Source organism: Diabrotica virgifera, chromosome 7 (genome assembly GCF_917563875.1).
Source record: "Diabrotica virgifera virgifera chromosome 7, PGI_DIABVI_V3a".
NCBI classification, from domain to species: Eukaryota; Metazoa; Arthropoda; class Insecta; order Coleoptera; family Chrysomelidae; genus Diabrotica; species Diabrotica virgifera.
In genome coordinates this window covers 2,069,267-2,089,617 of record NC_065449.1, presented here as the reverse complement: position 1 = coordinate 2,089,617, position 20,351 = coordinate 2,069,267, and the positions used below count along the sequence as shown (strand labels likewise).

Here is a 20,351-nt window from a genome sequence, read left to right as displayed (position 1 = left end):
TTCGTTGCAAAATGAAATTGTAAAAAACTAACACCATTGTAAGCAATTCTGCGATACAAAATATTATTGTAAGTGTGTTCACGAAAAAATTAACAAAAAAAAATAATTAAAAAAAAAAGTTAAAAAAAAAGTAAATAAATGATAAAAAAATAAAAAAAAAAAGCAATGAAAAAAAAAGGAAATAAAACTAAACAAAATACTACATAAATAAAGCATTAAAAAAAAACAAAAATATAATTAAAAAAAATAAAAAAAAATATACATATAAAAAAATGCACTAAACAGAAACACACATTTTACTAACACAATAACATTTATCCTAGGGTGTGAGAATTTGAAAAATCAATTTATTTATATTGGATAAAAAAAAATGCTCCCTTTATATTTCATAAATAAAAAATAAGTCTGGCTAATTGGTTCATGCCAAAGCCAATTATAAAAAAAAAAAAAAACTATAGCCTCATGTTTTCTTAACATGCTGTTTTTTTATTCATTCGCTTATGTTAGGTACTTTGACAACTAGCCTTGTTTTTCATCATTTCAGGGTGTTTTTATATAAGTGTGGCAAACTTTAAGGGGTAATTCTGCTTTATTAACTTTATTAACAGTATGCATCCGTATGCACGCTACTGGTGAGTATAAAATGTTTAATTGTATGTCAAAAAATGCTCAATAACTACCTCTTAAAACCCACCAAATTTCATTTGCATATCTCAACCTGTTTTAGTGCAATAAATAAATCGTCAGTTTGAAAGAAAAAATACATCCCATATCTCGGAAACGTAGCATTTGCGGACATATGTTTATAAAATAGGAAATGGTTGAATGCTCGAATATATGAATTTTACAAAGTTAACGGCAGATATCGAGCACTGAATTTATTTAATCTTGCCCAAGTATACTTTCCCTATCTAGAGCATCTTCAGGGGCATTTCGTCAATGCCCCTGTTATTGACGAAATGCCCCTGAAGATGCTCTAGATAGCGAAAGTATACTTGGGCAAGATTAAAAAAATTCAGTGCTCGATATCTGCCTTTAACTTTGTAAAATTCATATGTTTATAAAGCAAATGGTCATTATTTTTTCATGCAGAATTACCCTTTAAAGTTTATCGCACTTATTTAGAAAGACCCTGTATTGATAAACAACATGGCTAATTGTTAAAGTACCTACCTAACTTTTTTATTATCCAATGTAAGGAATGAATTAAAAAAGAGAATGTTAAGAAAACATAAGGCTATAGTTGGGTTTTAATTTCAGTATTTTATAAATGATAGAATATTCCACAGGGTCTTGCGAACTTTGAGAAAAACACACAGTTTGATTAGCACCTTGTTTGATTGGCAATTTACCTGTCTAGCAACAATATCATTATAGCGATACTGTTCAAGAATAAGGCTATAACATATTAAAGAAATCACTTAAATCGGATAAACCGGAAAACATACCAACGCGATTTAGACGTGATGGCGTTCACGATGGCGATCGTGATTCAGCTCGTCTCAAGCAAACAAGTGAATCAGCACATACCTATTGCGATCTACTGGCGATCAAAGAAATTTGTGCAGCGTTCTAACTGCGATCGCGGCGATATGAGTAGTTTAGCGTTCAGAACGCAGCAGTTTACATTTACCACTGGTCCAAATTGTAAAATAATAAATACATAAATATGATATATTCTTCGACCTGTCCCACCCAGGTTATAAGAATATGCGTATAAGAAATAAATGTTTCATCAAAACTTGCTAAATTCATTCTAAAATATGTATAGAAACCGTCTATACCTCTCTGCGAAGTTCTGGGAACAATTTTTGAAATTCTCCTTATTGCTTGTACCTCAGGTTAATTTTTTTTTATTTATTTATTTATTGTTCATACATATGACTTGGCCTCTAGTGACTAATCCAGGTCGTTTTTTTCCTGATGGGATTACAGATATTTTTTTTATATTTTTACATTTTTTACTAAACTACTAAATCTATTTTTACAATTAATAATTTGCCATAATCTATTAATTACATTTAACAAATTTAAAGAAACAAAATATATTTGTTAAAATATTTTTGGTACTATCAACTCCCTTCTAAGTTATAAGGACAGTCCCTCTATTTTCAGAAGAGAGTTGGTAGTTTTTTTTTAATTTAATGAATTATTTATTGAATTATTATTTTTATTTATTTATTTTATATTGAATTATTATTATTATAATTGTGAATATCTATTTTTGAATTTATATTTTATTTTATTTATTTTAACTTTATCTTACTCAACTTCATCAGGGTTGGATTATTTGTTGTCTTCTTCTATTATTATAAATTTCTTGTTGTTTTTTAGATATTATTTCTGTTAGATTGTTTAATATTCCAAAATATTCTTCATTTTGTAATATATCTCTTATTTCAATTCTTTCTAATCTTCTTCTCATTTCTCTATGTTCTTCATTTTCTATAGTATTTTCACAATGTAACACTATATGTTCTGGTGTACCTAGTTCTCCACATTCACAATAGGCATCATCTTTTAAGTTAAATCTTTCCAAATATGTTGGGTACGGTCCATGTCCTCTTAAAAAGTGTACTAAACCTTGTTTTGGATTAAAATAATTTGGAATGTTTTCTAATATTGGTATAAAATTGTATAAACCTCTAGATTTTGTTGAATTTTCCCATTCATTTTGTCTTTTCCTATTTATTATTAATAATTATTATAACCTCAGGTTAATGTCATATACATACCCAAACATCTCTTCTTTTTCTGCAAAATAAACTGCATAAATGCCTTCATTATTAAATGGAAAAAATAGAACACCCACGCATACCTTTCATTAAATTTCTTTCTTTATCCGAATTAATTTCGAATAATGAAGGTTACATGCCTTCAAATTATACTGAAACAGGCAGTGCTTCTTCTTCTTGTAAATCTCACATGTTATACGCAATATTTCCAACTGTATTATTTATACCAATGAAATCGCGGGTCGCTACCGCTCCGATGTGTTCGCTTTCTACAGAAACCGAGATCGCCATCGCCATCGCGGTCGCGATCGCGATCGTGGTCGCTTAGATGTGTTCTCCGCTTAACAGGTTTACAAAATTCGAGACATCAAAAATGACACATCTTTAAAAATTACCCATTTTTAAAAATGGGGTCATTTTTGACGTGCTCTCTTTAACAGTGGTGCGTTAATTTCTGGAGGAAGAGTAATACAGCGAAACATATATTATTTTTTGCATATAAAAAATTGAACACTTACTTTTTCTCCTACTCCCAATTTTTGTAGGACTCCCACCTCACCGATAGGTCCCCATTGAATAGCCAACGCAGGTAGCTTGTCCCTTTTCCGTTTCTCACATAACATTTCCACTGCTGAATTGGCCATTCCGTAGTTTATTTGAGCAATATTTCCCCATCCACATGAAATGGACGAGAACGCTACGAAGTGTTTCAAATCTGGACAAAGTCTTCTGCTGTATTTGTCCATATTTTGGGCTGATATGATTTTAGGCTTAAATACATCTTGAAAGTGCTCTTTTGTTTGTTTTGGGAGTAATTCGTCTCTCAGAACTATAGCTAAGTTAAAGATGCCTGAGAATAATAACAATTATATTAAGAAACTGTGATCACTTGAGGCAAAAGTACACATCATTATAATCACATAATAACAAAAAATTGTTTCTCTGAAAAATAGAATTTAATGGACAAATGGACAAACAAAAAACATAACAAGGACAAAAAACAAACCAAGGAGGACATGGAATATATGATAAGGAAATTAAAGGAAGAGTATGAGCTATAAAGACTCAAGATAAATATGACCGAATACTTACGTATTGCATCCAAGGTTGCAGATTTGAACTTTTGAGAAGAGACTATTAAGAGTTGAGACTTTCAAGTATTTGGAGTCAATGATGTGTCGAGATTTTACTTGTATGAAAAATGGGTATACAGTAGAACGTCGATAATCCAAACCCTGATAATCCGAACGTTCGCTAATTCGAACGCAAAAAAAAAGAATGTGTGTACTTTGTACGCACGTAAGAAGTTATACTTCTATTATATGATTTCAACGAAATCAATATACTTTAAACAGTTTCTCTACTACTTTCCAAAAATTTTTATTAAAACAATATCAAAAATTAAAAAAATAAAAGAATAAAACACACACAAACACATTGAAAATGCCACAAATGATTTCTGAACAATAATTGTTGCCAAAAATTTTAATTAAATACGTATTTTCTTAAAAAAATTATATAATAATATACTTACAATCATAAAATCTATAAAAAAAATAAAAAAATGTGTAACTTGCATTGGGCTTGAACCTACTTCCCGTGTATCCCGCTGTACGAGAGTCGAAGCGATTCAAACTGCACCACCTTGGCGTATACGTCATGTGGGAAGATACACAAACTGAACAACTTTTTGACATTTTGTTTATATGAATTTTTATTAGTTTGATTTTTGTCGAATTAAAATACAACAATATATACAGTAAGAAAACGATACATTAGATGAAAATTTGTAGAAAGTTTGTTCGTAATCAGATTATGTAAATTAAAGCATTGCCTACTAGGGGTATAGCATAGCAAGTACTAGGTAAGTACATTATTTTTTTACATTTTCCAAATAGGTATGAAGATAATTTTTTATTGGAATACAACTGAAACATTTAAAATTACGTACCTGTGGCTTTTCAAAACTATTTGAAAAGTCACTATAATTATAAATTTGATTTTATTTCTGTCCTCACAACAATAAAAACTTTTATATTATACAACATGTTTGTTTACCGATAACCTCCATATTGAACAATTATTGACAGGTCATTTCAACACCCAATCAGAGCCCGTATAAAGACTAATACCAAACTGTCGGTGTGCGCATACGCGCAGATCAATATAAATTTACCCTCAATCTCAATCGCGCCTAAAGAAGTATAACTTCAAAAATTATAAAATTAAAAAATATGATCGCGGACCGAATTTTTGGATTTAATATGACAATATGGGCAAAATATGACCGCGGATTTTTGTTTTGTTTATGCAGTAATACATACAATATATTTGTTTATTATGCAGGTGTTTTATTCTTTGTAACTAAAACGTATGTACCTACATATTACATATTATGTACATATGTACTATGTTTATGAGCTTTCTATGTATTTTGAACATATGTTCGATAATCCGAACTACCCCTGTACCAATTAGTTCGGATTATCGATGCTCTACTGTATATAGAAATGAAAATAGTACGCGATGAAGAAGCCACGAAAGCACGAAGTGAAGTGATATGGAACAACACTCTAAACAAAAAAACAAGGATCTTTCAGATCTTGATGGACCGGAAGTATGGTCAATGATAACTTCTTCTTCTTCTTCTTCTTCTTCCTTCTTGTATGTAGGCTTTAAAGCCTGTTTCTTCTTCAATATTAGCCTCCTAAATTATTTAAGTTATCGCACCATCTTTTTCTTGGTCTGCCAATACTTCTTCGTCCATTTGGTGACTTATCTCGTGCTATTCGTACTATCTTATCCTCTGTCATTCTACTAATGTGTTCGTTCCACTCCTGTTTCCGTTTTGTCACCCATCCATTTTATGTCTTCTACATTGCATGATCTTCTTATGTTTTCGCTTTTCTCCCTATCCAACAGACTTTTCTCTGATATTCGTCGAAGTATTTTCATCTCTGTTGTTTCTGGTAGTCGTCTCGTTTTAGATGTGTCAGGCCTTGTCTCCGCCGTGTATGTTAATATAGGTCTAATTGCTGCTTTATAGATTCTTGCTTTTGTGTCTTGTCTTAGGTGTTTGTTCTTCCAGATTGTGTCATTAAGAGATCCCGCCGCTTTACTTACTTTTAAGCTTTGTTGTCGTACTTCCTCTTCAACATCTTCGTAACTGGTTATATCTATTCCCAGATATCTAAACCTTGCTTCTTGCTTTATTATGTTCCCATCAATTTCGATTTTACATCGTGGTAGGTATTTAGATGTTGTCATACATTTGGTTTATTCTGCTGATATTATCAAATTGTATTTCTTGGCTGTTGTATTGAAGATGTGTGTTAATCTTTGCAGATCGTCTTCTGTCTCGGCGATTATTGCGGCGTCGTCTGCATAACATAATATTTGTATTTCTTTGTTCCCCATTCGGTAACCATGACCTTTACGTACTGCTTCTATTATTTCGTCCATTATTATATTAAAGAGCAGTGGGCTTAACGAGTCACCTTGTCTGACTCCGCTTTATATTGGTATAAACTGTGTTAGCTTTCCATTTATCTTTGCCTGTATTCGATTATGAAAGTAGATGTTTTCGATGGTTTGTATAATATTGATTGGTATGTTTCTTCCATACAGTAAATGTAAGACGTCTTCGACTTGGATGCGATCGAAAGCTTTTGTCAGGTCTATAAATCGAAAGAGCAGTTGAATTGGACTTAATGAGAAGATGTCTTTCAATCATCAGACAGGATAGAATAAGAACAGAGAAAATATGAAACAGAATGGAATTAGAATACCCAATTACAAAAAAAAAGTTGGAAAAAAAAAGCCCCGCAGTGGTACGGGCATGTACAAAGAATGCCAGAGCACAGATGGTCGAAAAAGAATATTGGACTGGGACAAGCCAGGAAGAAGACAGATTGCAAGGCCTGCTATAAGATGGAAAACTTATATAGAAAATGCTTTGATATACAGGGTGATTGATTAGTAGGGTAAAGCTCAATAGCTCCGCTACAGTAATAGATAGCAATAAAAGTTAATAACAAAAATTTTAGCCACCTTTGAGCTTCATATTACTAAATTAGTTAGAATGTTACAGGGTGTTCGATAACACAGTGGCAGACCAAACTTATGTTTTTTTAAATGGAACACCCTATATTTTATTTTAAATTCAAAATCCTTTTAACTTCTCCATTACAAAAATATAAAGGTTTGTTATGTTATACAGGGTATTTACAAAGTTATAACCAATTTTATATGAAAATCGTAACAAGTTCAACTCCCTGTATAAATAAAAATAAGCAAAACAACAATGATTTATTAATGCCATATTTTTTAACGTATTGTCAAAATTTTCAAGAATGGTTGATATTGCTAATTTTCTTTATATCAAATACAGGGTGAGTCAAAACGCAAGTACATTATTTTCTCAGTAATTTTAAATGGAACACCCTATATTTTATATTACTATTGAAAAGTACCATTACCGTACTTTAATTTTTAGATAACATTCCCTATGTCTAAATTTATTAGTTTTCGAGATATTTTCATTTTTCAATGGACCAGTAGCGTGGCCATCCAAATCACCAGAATTTAATAAACTGGACTGATTTTTTTGGGGTTACGTTAATAATGAAATTTATAAAATACCTCCAACAGCAAGGGATGAGATGAAAAATAGAATACAAAGTGTATTTCGATGTGTTAATTTACAAATGCTCCGTAGAGTAGGTAAGTAGCTCATTCAATGATCGTTTTTAGGCGTACATAAATGTGTTAGGAGATAATTTTGAACACCTTATGTAATTAAATATTAAAAATATTTTATTAAAAGTAGCTCCTAATTTTTTCAAACATGTTTTTTTGCAAAATGTATTACTGATAAATTATGTTTCGTTCGTTATTTGCTACATTGTTACATTTACATACAAAGGTAGTGTTTAATTGTCTTCACAAAATATTGTATTTTGTGTTTGTGTGTTTTTTTGTAAAATTTATTACTAATTTTCTTTGTTTATTTGTTGCATTTACGTAAAAAGATAGTTTTTAATTGTTTCAAAAATGTTGCATGTAGTGGTTGTGTTTTTGTTTGTAAAATGTATTACTAATAAATTATTTTTATTTCTTTATTTGCTACAGTGTTACATTGATTACCGGATTGATAATCGGTAATCTTCAATTGTCAATTCAGTCATGGCTTACTTAAAATTTAGATAAATTTAAACACCTAAAATAATTTGCTCTGAAAAATGAAAATATCTCGAAAACTAATAAATTTGGGCATAGGGAATGTTATATAAAAATTAAAGTACGTTAATGTTACTTTTCAATAATGATATAAAATATAGGGTGTTCCATTTAACATTACTGAGAAAATAATGTACTTGCGTTTTGACTCACCCTGTATTTGATATAAAGAAAATTAGCAATATCAATAATTCCTAAAAATTTTGACAATAAATAAAAAAATATGGCATTAATAGACCATTGCTGTTGTGCTTATTTTTATATATACAGGGAGTTGAACTTGTTACGATTTTCATACAAAATTGGTTATAACTTTGTAAATACTCTGTATAACATAACAAACCTTTATATTTTTGTGATGAAGAAGTTAAGAATATTTCGAATATAAAATAAAATACAGGGTGTTCCATTTAAAAACATAAGTTTGGTCTGCCACTGTGTTATCGAACACCCTGTAACATTCTAACTAATTTTATAATGTGAAGCTCAAAGGTGGCTAAAATTTTTGTTATTAACTTTTATTGCTATCTATTACTATAGCGGGCTATTGAGCTTTACCCTATTAATCAATCACCCTGTATAGAGACATCAGAGAAGGTGGCTGGTAGAATAGTGTGCTTTGGAGGACGAAAACGGCAAACACATAATATGAAAAAGCCGAAGAATAAAAGAAGATTCATAAACCAACTGGCTACTTACCTCCTACATGACCTAACTCTTGAGCCATATTAATCAAACTCCCTGCTCCTTTCTCACTACTGGTATCATTGGTATCTATTTTTACCATGACGTTTTTATAACTCAACCATTTTTTTAAATAATACGACTGTAATCCATTTAGTACATCTCTTCTGGAATTAATAACTATCTTAGTAGCTCCTTTCTTAATCAACCATCCTGCTAACTCCAGACCAAACCCACCTAAACCTCCTATTATGATGTAAGATTCCTGCGAGTCTAGACATAGTTTAGGAGTTGCGGGTATACTTCTTATTGGTTTATTTACAGGATACAGTTCTTCTTTGCGAATTTCTACCACTACTTTTCCTTTGTGTTTACCAGACGCCAAAAATCTGAATGCGGACTCTATTTGACTTTCTTCAAACAAAATACTTGGTAAAGGTTTTACCACACCATCAGTGATACCTGAAATGATAGATACAAAATAGAAGTGAATTAAGTTAAGCAACAAAAGGCAAACTTGTGGTCCAGATGATACACCAACTGAGTTGCTTTGGTTGATTTGTTATAACGACTATCTGACAAAGAATTTCGTGAAAATAATAAGTACCTTTTGCTACCAGCTGCTGAATACGACGTTTAAAATTATTCTGAGGATAAAAGAATTGGTCCAGATGTACTCCATGGAAAGAAATATTTTTAAGAAACATGTTAGTTGGTATCGGAGATGAGTTTATTAAGTCCACTTTGCCTATTTCCAAAAATCTTCCTCCTTCAGCTAAACATCTGATTGATGCTTGAAACAACGTATCCGATAAAGAGTTTAAAACTACATCTACACCTCTTCCATTTGTGTTTTCTTTAATCATGGTTTCAAAAGATTTATCTCGAGAATTTCCTGAAAGGATACAATATTTATTTTTGTATTGGGACAGAGTAATGTCAAGCTAGTAGGTTGCTTTTATGTAATCCAGATTGCACTCACCTGTGAATAACTGCATGGTTGTGTATTAAGCACCGTTATACGGAAAGGATATTCTCTATTTTGTCTTTCAAACAAAATTCGTCTGAAGAGCTATAAATAGCGAAACACGTCTCACAGAATGGTGAAATAGGCGAAGATGTGAATATTCCTTTTCGTATATTTTTTACAAATAATACTAAAATTTTTATTTCAAAAGTAAAATTATTTTACCTATATTTTTATCTTTAAGGGACGGAAAAGTATTCTTTAAAAATTGTTTCTTCTCTTTCGTACTGACTGTAGTGTATACTTCACAATCCATAGATAAAGCAATATTGATAGCGGCTAATCCAATTCCTCCAGTTCCAGCGTGTATTAATATCGATTCTCCTGGCTGTAGCTGACCTCTGATTATTAAACCATAATAACACTGTAAAGAAATATTGTTGTAAAGGGATATGAATCATTAGTCTTTTAGTAGGTTCTACTTTAAAACGTATATAAAAAAGCAGTTAATTACATAGTAGATAAATACATAATTACAAATATCGAGAAACAAAATGGGGGATGATACGTGTTGGCCATGCCAGAGCTAGAGTGCTGCCAATTAAATTGGAGGGTTGTGCAAAATATGGTTGAAGAAAACTTTAAAGACACCGAAGTTTATATATTAGTTTTTTGCAATCCCCATGGTTACTGGTGCGAAGAGAACCATCTCTGGCCACTTTTATACAACTGGAAGTTGTTAAAAAGGGTTCAGTTTCCGAAACCAGCATCCAGCTCCAGTCCCGACCAACTTCCAGGAGGAACCATCTCTTAAGGAGGGGGCAGTGTTACTCTAGTCTCCCCTAAAACAATTCTGATACCGCTGAAATCCTTTTAATAAATTTACTATTAACTTTATTTTTATTTAAACGCTTAAAGGGGCGGAAGGTTTATTGTTTGATGTGTGGCGCCAGACGATCAGATAGGGGAGACTAGCGTAACACTATAAAGTCAATAAGTATATACACGTAGTTTACTTACTGTTGCATAAACACAAGGGACCGTACAAGCATCTTTTAAGCTCCATTCTTTTGGTACTTCCCACGTAAAATATGTATCATTGTGGACTTGCAATGCTAACGCCTCTCCAGCAATGAGACCCATTATCCGTTTACCTTTAGGTGTTACTCCAGCGTATTCAAATCCAATACCACAGCCCATGGTTGGAATGCTATCGATTCCTTCTGCCTGGATTTTACCAGTGGCTATCATGACGTCTTTAAAATTAAGAGCAGAATAGTACACATAGACCAGTTCAGATTCATCAAATACTCTAAAATAAGAATTACTCAGATAAAAGCTCAGTAAAATCTGTAATTAAGGCCTAAACCTGCTTTCAGCAATTATTTAGAACTGGTACTGTTATCTAATATACTATGTATTTTCGTTTATGCATTTATGCGTTTTATAAGTCATATGACACTGATTTAAGACTGTTGGAAATATACAAACGGTAGTAGGTATGTAGTACTATTAATAAAATTCTGACTGTAGCATCAAAGTAGTAGTATAATAATATTAATCTGGTCAGATATGTAAAACTGATAAAGTTTTGGGCTATTAGTTGCGAAAAATTACTCTACTTCAGAACTAAATTGTCGAAGTTCTTAACAAGAAAAAACAAGAATTGAATTCACAGTTGGGGAAACATGGAGCGACTTTAAGGGCATAATGTCAAAAAAACGAAAACGAAACTATTGGAATGAAAAAAGATAAAAATTGATACCAAGGACACAACAACTAATAGAAGAAATATTTATTTTTATTTATTTACCAGCAATTTTATTGCTGGAATTGAATCTTATGATTGTATATATTAATAATATATAGTGTGCTACTTTTTTTATAAACAAAATGGCGCCCGAAAATCGTGTTTTTTTTTTATTTTTGCTCTATAACTCCAGAGATTTTAACTTTACACCAAAAACACCCAAATAAAAATTTACCGTAATTAAATTCCGTATAGAGACGTGTTTTCCGGATTTACTTCGACAAAATTTTTTTCCCGGAAAATGCGGGTTTTTCCAACAAAATCTTTAATTTTTAACTAAAATATTAGATAAGTAATTGTTTGTCAATAATTAAATAGCTTGGTAATATAAAAGCTCTTTTTGTATAGATTATAATTCCAGAAGCCGATGGAAATTGAATGAACAGTTTAGCAACAATTGAATTGTTAATTACAAAGTTACGGTCGCTATAATAACCACAATAATTATGATACATAAGAATAACTATGATTTTTGTATAAAAAGACACTATTTAATGTACTTTATAGAATTGAAATTGGACTATTTAAGCGGCCTCAGGAATATTTTAAAATTATAAACAATTTTTTGGCTTATAAACAAATAGAATATCTCGGGAAAAATTAAATCATCTTCAATTCAACATTAAATTAAATTAAATCATAAAAACGGTAATGGAAAAAAAGTGGCAGGACGCTTCTTTTAAAAGAAAAAACGTTTAATTGTGAGATACAACCGGTCAAAGTTGACCGGTATTTAGGGCAAAGATATAAACAATAGGATCATAATTTTCGAACCATCACCTTTTTATTTTTGTCCTCTTTCTCCACACCAATTTTCATACCTTTAAAATACTTATAACATATATTATTATAATATAAACTATCGATATTACGAGTGAAAGTTGCCAAAAATAGCACAATTCCAATCAAAAATTGGGTTGGAGAAAATGTAATCTCAAAGTTTAAAATCGGTATATGTTAAAAAATGCATTTTCTCGGCTTACCATGATGTTAGAGAAGCTTACTACAAGTGTACCTTTTAACATTAAAAACACAAAAAATATTCTCATTTGAAAGCTGTAGAATTATTTAAACAAATTAAAAATTTTTGTTATAATAAATAAATTAATTTATTATAACAAAACAAAAGCAACTTTGACATTTAATATTGCGTTGATTAGATGGCTCTACTCGAGTTACTTGGGAACAAAAAAAGAATGAAGAAAATTGCTCCATGGGAAGCCGAGAAAATGCATTTTTTTAACGTATACCGATTTTGAACGTTGAGATTACATTTTCTCCAACCTAGTCTTTGATTGGAATTTTGCTATGTTTGGCAATTTTCACTCGTAATATCGATAGTTTTTATTATACTATTATACGTTATGAGTATTTTAAAGATATGAAAATTGGTGTGGAGAAAGAGGACAAAAATAAAAAGGTGATAGTTTAAAAATTATGATCCTATTGTTTATATCTTTACCGTAAATGCCGGTCAACTTTGACCAATTGTATCTCAGGAACCACTCATCACAATTAAACGTTTTTTCTTTTAAAAGAAGTGTCCTGCAGGTTTTTTTCCAATACTGTTTTCATGGTTTAATTTAATTTAATATTTCCTGAGATATTCTATTTGTTTATAAGCCAAAAAATTGTTTATAACTTTAAAATATTCCTGAGGCCGCTTAAATAGTAAAATTTCAATTTTATAAAGTACATTAAATAGTGTCTTTTTATACAAAAATCATAGCTATTCTTATGTATCGTAATTATTGTGGTTATTATAGCGACCGTAAATGTTTAATTAACAATTCAATTGTTACTAAACTGTTCATTTAATTTTCATTGAATTTTGTAATTATAATCTATATGACAAGAGCGTTTATATTGCCAAGTTATTTAATTATTGATAAATAATTACTTATCTAAAACTTCAGTTGAAAATTAAAGATTTTGTTCGAAAAACCCGCATTTTTCGGGTAAAATTTTCGTCGAAGTAAATCGGCAAAAACACGTCTCTATGCAGAATTTAATTGCGGTGAATTTTTATTTGGGTGTTTTTAATGTAAAGTTAAAATCTTTGGAGTTATGGAGCAAAAATTGAAAAAAACACGATTTTCGGGCGCCATTTTGTTTATAAAAAAGTAGCACACTATCTGCGGACTTTGAATACCTATGTTATTAATATATACAATTATAATTTTAACTATTTATAATGGGAAATAAGCCACAATATTATTAAAAAATGATTTTTATTAACGTTTCGACGCCCAAATCGGGTGCCGTTGTCAAAATACAAAATACTGTTATAAATAGTTAAAATTGTAATGATGATTAACTTACCTTATCCCTTCAAATTGTCTTTCTGTCCAATCCAACGTAGACAAATCTCCAAGATTATTTATATTAACAACAGCATTCCCAACATTTTGTTTACTCAATTCTTTTAAAGGCACATGCACATAAGTACCCCATTTATCATTTCTAAGAACGTTAAAAGTCAGATTCTTCTTTATCTGATCTTTAAAGAGAGGATCGTCCACAGAAAACTTTATCTTTCGGTCAATTAAAACAGAACAAAATTTCAGTTTGCTTCTTTCAGTTAATAAGCATTTGGTCAGACCTAGTATCCCACTAGCATCTTCATTTTCGCTGACCAAGTACACGGTTTTTACTTCGTTAGATTTGTCTAAAATCTTCATATCTTCCAACCAATCCAAGTTAGTGTTACTTATATTTAATATAGCGTAATCCTTGGGTAGATCAGATGTAGGTTTTAATAGGAAAATACTGTGTTCGTCGCTAATTGATTCAAAGACTACTTCCAAAGATTTATTCCTAAGTTCTTCGAATGTACCTTTAAACAGAATAAAACCATTTGCTGTCAAATTATCTACTATTTTGTCTAGATTTTCGGATGGTACTTCTTTTTCGTCAACAACAATTGCATGATATTTGTTTTTTAAATTCTCTAATTGTATTGTAGAATACTCAATTTCACTTAATATCCGTTTATCTATAATACTCTGAATAATAGGATCATTTTTTGCATTATCCGTACTTGCCGTAATTTCACATATATTTATCATCTTGACACGACCTGGGATATTTTGTAGGATTATTTGCATTGCTATATCCATTGCTGTTTCTAGATCAAACTCATTTTTACCAACTCCACTATAACTAACGAAGTTGTAAGTTTTATAAGAAGGGGGCTCTTGTACGTTCTGGCGACGTGAAGCTTTGGAAAATGATGTTCCAATAATTTCTACACCTCCAGATTTTATTAGATCAAGAGCAGCGTTAAAGACGATGGGTAGATCTAAAAATATAGCTTAACATAAATATACCTATATTACAATTAAATTAAAAAACAGCTTGCTTCAATTCGGTTCAGAGGTGATGCACTCAATCAATCAATCAGTATTCTTTATTTCATCTGACTTTTACAAGTATTGAAATGCGTCAAATACAATCTATGATCAGTAAAAACTATAATTACATAAAAACAGTTAACATAAAAATATAAAATATACACAAAAACATACAAATTGTTAAAAAGATGCCTGCAAGTATTCCTCTAACGAATAGAAAGTGTTTACTATAGTATTTTTACTACAAAAACGTTATTACGTAGGTCAAAATTTTTGACGTAAGAGAACTGTCAAAACATTAGAATGTGACTTTTCATTATTGCCGTGTTTATAATAAACATAGCAATAATGAAAAGTCACATTCTAATGTTTTGACAGTTCTCTTACGTCATAAATTTTGACCTACGTAATAACGTTTTTGTAGTAAAAATACTATAGAAGTAAGTCCTTAACTGTTCTCTTAAATACATAAATATTTGACTCTTTAACATAATTAGGTAATTTATTATACAAACGAACGCATGTTGGGTAAGGACCCTTGTCCACAACGGTCAAGTGGCGAACAGGGGTCACCAAATCGTTTCTGTAACGAAAATTGTAGCCACTCATTAAGAAAACATCATTTCTGCAAATAAAATTGCATCTATGTGACTTTACATAAACAACACAACTGAAAATATACAGCGAAATTACAGTTAAAATATTTAATTGTTTAAAAACTTGTCTACAGGAATCCAAGCGCCTTCTAAACGTCATGGTACGAATATTTTTTTTAAGAACAAACACCTCATTAATTCGCGAGCAATTTCCCCAACCAACTAAGCAATATTGCAAAATTGACTGTACAAGAGCAAAATAGTAAAGTTTTAAGATATCTAGTGAGACAAAATTCCTAAGTTGCCATAGAACCAGGGGGTAACACAGGCCCCCGCAGCGTGAAGCTTGCGGGGGGCCCCAATAGATCAGGGGCCCCATCTTGTCGTCTGATATTATGTAAAAATCTGTTATAGGTATATGATTTTACTTTGTGTGTTTAAATTTAAAAACGTAAATTTCTAAATAGGTGTATTCAGCAAGTGAATCATCTTATATCTAGAAACTTAATCCTTTCTGGTCTCACGAACTTTTATGGTGACGACATTAAATTATAATGCTTTGTACGTGACTATTGAAACGTTTAGTATTTCGATACAATTATCCAGAGGTGTAACAGAGGCCCCCACAGCATGAAGCTTACGGGGGGGCCCCAATATGTCAAGGGCCTCATCTTGTCGTCTAATATATGTAAAAATGTGTTGTTATATTATTTGCATACATACGTTTTTTAAACAGTGCAGTATTGAAAATGAACTTTCTATTGAATACGGACGAGATTCCTTTAGTCATCTCGAGGTCTTGGGCAACACAGTGGGCTAGAGAGACGTTTTCTGGAACACCAAACAGATCTTGCTGAACTTCTGTGGTCACGCCGAATCTAGCACTCTTTCTTTCTGCGTAATATGAAGTTGTCCATCCGAATTAATAAAATTGTAGATATATTCGCTGATAGTACATAGTGCACGAAGAAAATTGTTCATCTCATAGAATAATACTATGTACTAATGTAATCATTTAGTAATTTTTGTTCTATATTATTCTATACCAATAAAGATGAAAATGTAAGTCGTCATAAACAAAGCATGAATACACCAATAGCTGAGTGAAATTATTATTTGTATTTGCTTGACAATTTGGATTTAGGTTCTAGTTACACTCCACTTCAAACTTGGACTTATGCCGTTGGTTACTTTTACTTCGGGGGTGACACCTCTTCTTGGAGTGAAAAACATACGTTTAAAATAAGTCCGAAAATGCATAAATTGACTAATTATAAGCAACTTTTGTTCTATGGAGTTTCTTTATCTATGTTAATACTTTTCAAGTCATTTGCGAATGAAAATATTTATTTTTTAACAGAAAAAAACAACGTTTTTAGACGGGATTTTCACAAATAACTCAAAAATATTTGTAGCAAAACTGTAGCTTATAGATACAAAAAAATGGTGTACTTATTCATGAAGTCTATCAATACAGGATACAGTAAAAGCACAGTTGAAGCTCATAAAAAATTATTCTTATTCGTCCAATTCCAAATCGAATATTTCAACCTGGAATAACCAAAAAATGAAGCACTTTTTGGGAAAATCTCATTAAAACTCATTAAATGTTAAAAAAAGCTTTATTTTTATTTTTTTAAAAAGTTTCTTGCACTAAAACTATACGAGCTTCGCTCAAATAAAGATGGCCCCCTTTTTTTGGTAAAAAAGTCTTGAAATCTGCCCTATTTCGCACCCAAATAAAAGTTATCGTTAGCGCTTTACCATTTATTTAAATATTTATTGTTTATATGATTTGTAAGTTTGACCGGTTCGAAGTTCTTATTTTTGAAAAAATTTGGTTTCATAGTAATAAAAGTTTTTGTTATTTTGGAAAAATGCCTTTTTTTCAAAATAAATTAAAAAGTAAGTATTAGTGATACGAAAAATCTCAAAGAGTAAAGAAATGTAGGTCTTGCTTTTATAAATATTTTGGCTTTATTTTGTTTTCCTGTAAGACAAAAATTGGTTAAGATATGGCTGTTTAAGATTTGCATATACTCGTGATTAGTGACTCGTTCAAGCCCTTTCAACTAGAACCCTTTTAAAAATAAGCACTTTGAACCGGTGAAACTTACAGGTCATATAAAAAAGTTAAGTAATTTGTAAGGCGATAATGATTATTTTCATTTGGGGTGCTAAATAGGGGGAGATTTTCACAATTTTTTTACCAAAAAATGGGATTAACTGTATTTTGAGCGTAAATGGCTTAGTTTTGATGCTTGAAACTTTTGTAAAAGATAAAGCTTCTTTTAAACACTAAAAAAGTTCTAACGAGTTTCCCCGAAAAGTATTTCATTTTTTGGTTATTTCACGTTGAAATATTCGATTTGGAATTTGACGAATAAGAAAAACTTTTCAGGAGCTACAACTTTTCTTTTACTGGGCCGAGAGACTTCATTTTTGTTTCATTTTTTTTTATAAGCTATATACATTTTTGCTAACAAGATTCTGTTCGACCAAATACTTACTCTTTGAACTATTTGAAAAAGTTCGCCTAAGAACGTGTTTTTTTTTTGTTGAACAATAAACATTTTTATTCATAAATAACTCAAAGAGTCTTGAGTTGACCACTTCGGTGGTAACACTGAAAATTACACGGTATCGCCAAATTTTACGTTCATTTACTGGGCTGTAACACATATAGGTAGTTATTACAAATGTCGCATTTAGTAATCTTTTAAAGGGGGCCCCATTTCCAATTCTGAGGGGGGCCCGACGGAGTTTGTTACGCCACTGCATAGAACATAACAGTGCACAGACAATCTTCCCACTACATAATCAACGTGAGAGCTCCAAGACAAATTAGAATCCAGGTAAACACCTAACAACTTAGTGGAGTGGCTATTTACCACTGACCCATTGTCAAGTTTTACTAATGGACTCATCTTCATAGTGGAAGGTGAAAAGCTTACCATATTGGTCTTTGATCCATTTAAGATTAGGGCATTATTTAAACAGTAATGAGTCATACTTTTTACAAGACAGTTTGCTTTTTGTACTAAATGAAAAAAAATTATTGGAATTTAGTGCAACTGTGGTATCGTCAGCAAATTGAGTGACATAACAGCCTGATTGCTGTTCCACGTTTTCTACTCGAACGCTTATTGCATCAGAAAAATTATCTAATGGATTCCGAACCAAACATGTTGAGCTATCGTTTATCAGTTGATTTAAACCAGGGGTCTCCAAACTTTCCAGCCTTAGGGCCATACTGATTACTCCTTACTTTAAATTTTAAACCATTGATGAAAATAACTTTATTACCCTTATCAAAGTTCAATAAAATATGATTGCCCAGCGCTAGTAGTGCATCTTGCACACTTATACCTTCATGGAAACCAAATTAAGATTTTTCTATAATGTTGTGCTTGTTAATATACGAGAGGAGACGTGTATGTAATGCCTTCTCATATATTTTTGAAAACACAGATAAAAGTGATAGGCCTCGATAGTTATCAAATTTTGATTTGTTACCTTTTTTATGTATAGGCACAACTAAAGCAGTATTTAGAATTTGAGGAAAAATCCCTTCCTGAAATGAAAGGTTTACTAGAAATGTTAATTGTTTATATATGTTATGAGATACATGTGATAACATAGAATACGGGATCTCATCCAGTCCAGCCGAGGATTTTTTTGAGATATCTTTAATTATACTTTTTATTTCTTCATCACTAACAGGATAAAGGAAAAGGGAGTGTATAGACGAAGAAAGATTATTAGGATTATAGTCAGGTGAAGTTTGACTAATTAAATTTTTTACGGAATTGGAAAAATGTTGACTGAAAGATTCTGCTATGTCATCCATCCCCATACGTACGTTTCTGTCTCTTCAGACGTCTTCAGTGGGGCTACATTTACACCTCTCTATCGAAACGAAACTATAAGCTGCCTATTTATCTAAAACACGCTATTTTTAATTTTTCTTTTTACTCATATTTTGAGTATAAGGAATCAACTTTCGTTGGAATGTTTCCTAGACGAATAGACGGAATGTGACTGCATATTGTAGAGTCCTTTCGTCTCCTTTATTCGTCGTCTCCTTGCCTTATAAATTGTAAAAGGCAGAGATTAATAATGTTACCAGAAAGTGTTTCCATGAGAAATTTCAGATTTATTGTTAAGATCTGGGACTTCTCATTTCTATCACCTATATTAATAGTCCAAGACGCATCTGTTTTGAGATGGACGTTGAGAGGTGATTCATATTTTTTTGCAGAAATTTCTTGAAACTAACTCATAAAATAATAATTGAGTTATCCTCCCACTCATAAAGGTCCGGAACATTGTATAAATAATCAAAATGTCAAAAAATGAAGGAAATATTCGATTTTTTTCTTCGTTTTTTGATTATAACTTTAAAAGTATTCACTTTCGAGAAAAGTTGCATTGACATAAAAGTTGCGTAATTAAATTTCCTACAATATAGCATTGGTTAAAAGTTTTAAAAATTGTCACCCTTGTTGCAAAATAGCAATAATTGCGAAAAAAACATAAAAAACAAGTATTCGCATTTTACGATTTTCAACCATTTACGCTACACTTAGGTCACTTAGTACCTTTATATTTTACCCAGAAAAACTTTATGATATAGTAAAACAATACTGTAAATTTCATTAAGTTCGGTTTAATAGATTTTGCAAAATAAATTTTGCAATCCAGTTTTCGCAAAAAAAATTCATTTTTTCAAAATATTGCAGGACTGAAAATAAAGCAGTTAGCAAGTTAAATTTTTAGATATTGAAGAATACTGTATCTTTCATTTGCGATTTGCAAAATTTAAATCGGTTAACTACCACGGCGTCAGGAATTTTTTTAAATAAACATTAATTTTTGGTGCTACGCGCAGGACAGCGGTGTTCGATTCACACAAGTTGATTTCCACCAAAATTTCTTCCAATCTTTATCTAATATATTATTTTCTTA

The 20,351-nt window shown here is 31.1% G+C and overlaps 1 protein-coding gene across 1 annotated transcript in view; it reads right to left on the bottom strand.

The window, feature by feature from the left end:
• The window catches only part of LOC126888359 (fatty acid synthase-like), an 84,675-nt gene that overhangs the window by 13,319 nt on the left and 51,005 nt on the right, over nt 1–20,351 (bottom strand). The window contains exons 12-17 of the mRNA XM_050656537.1: nt 13,757–14,735; nt 10,645–10,936; nt 9,850–10,048; nt 9,265–9,552; nt 8,673–9,119; nt 3,254–3,585 (exon numbers count right to left, since the gene is read on the bottom strand). Coding sequence (XP_050512494.1) covers nt 3,254–3,585; nt 8,673–9,119; nt 9,265–9,552; nt 9,850–10,048; nt 10,645–10,936; nt 13,757–14,735 — 2,537 coding nt within the window. The remainder of the gene's footprint in view (nt 1–3,253; nt 3,586–8,672; nt 9,120–9,264; nt 9,553–9,849; nt 10,049–10,644; nt 10,937–13,756; nt 14,736–20,351) is intronic.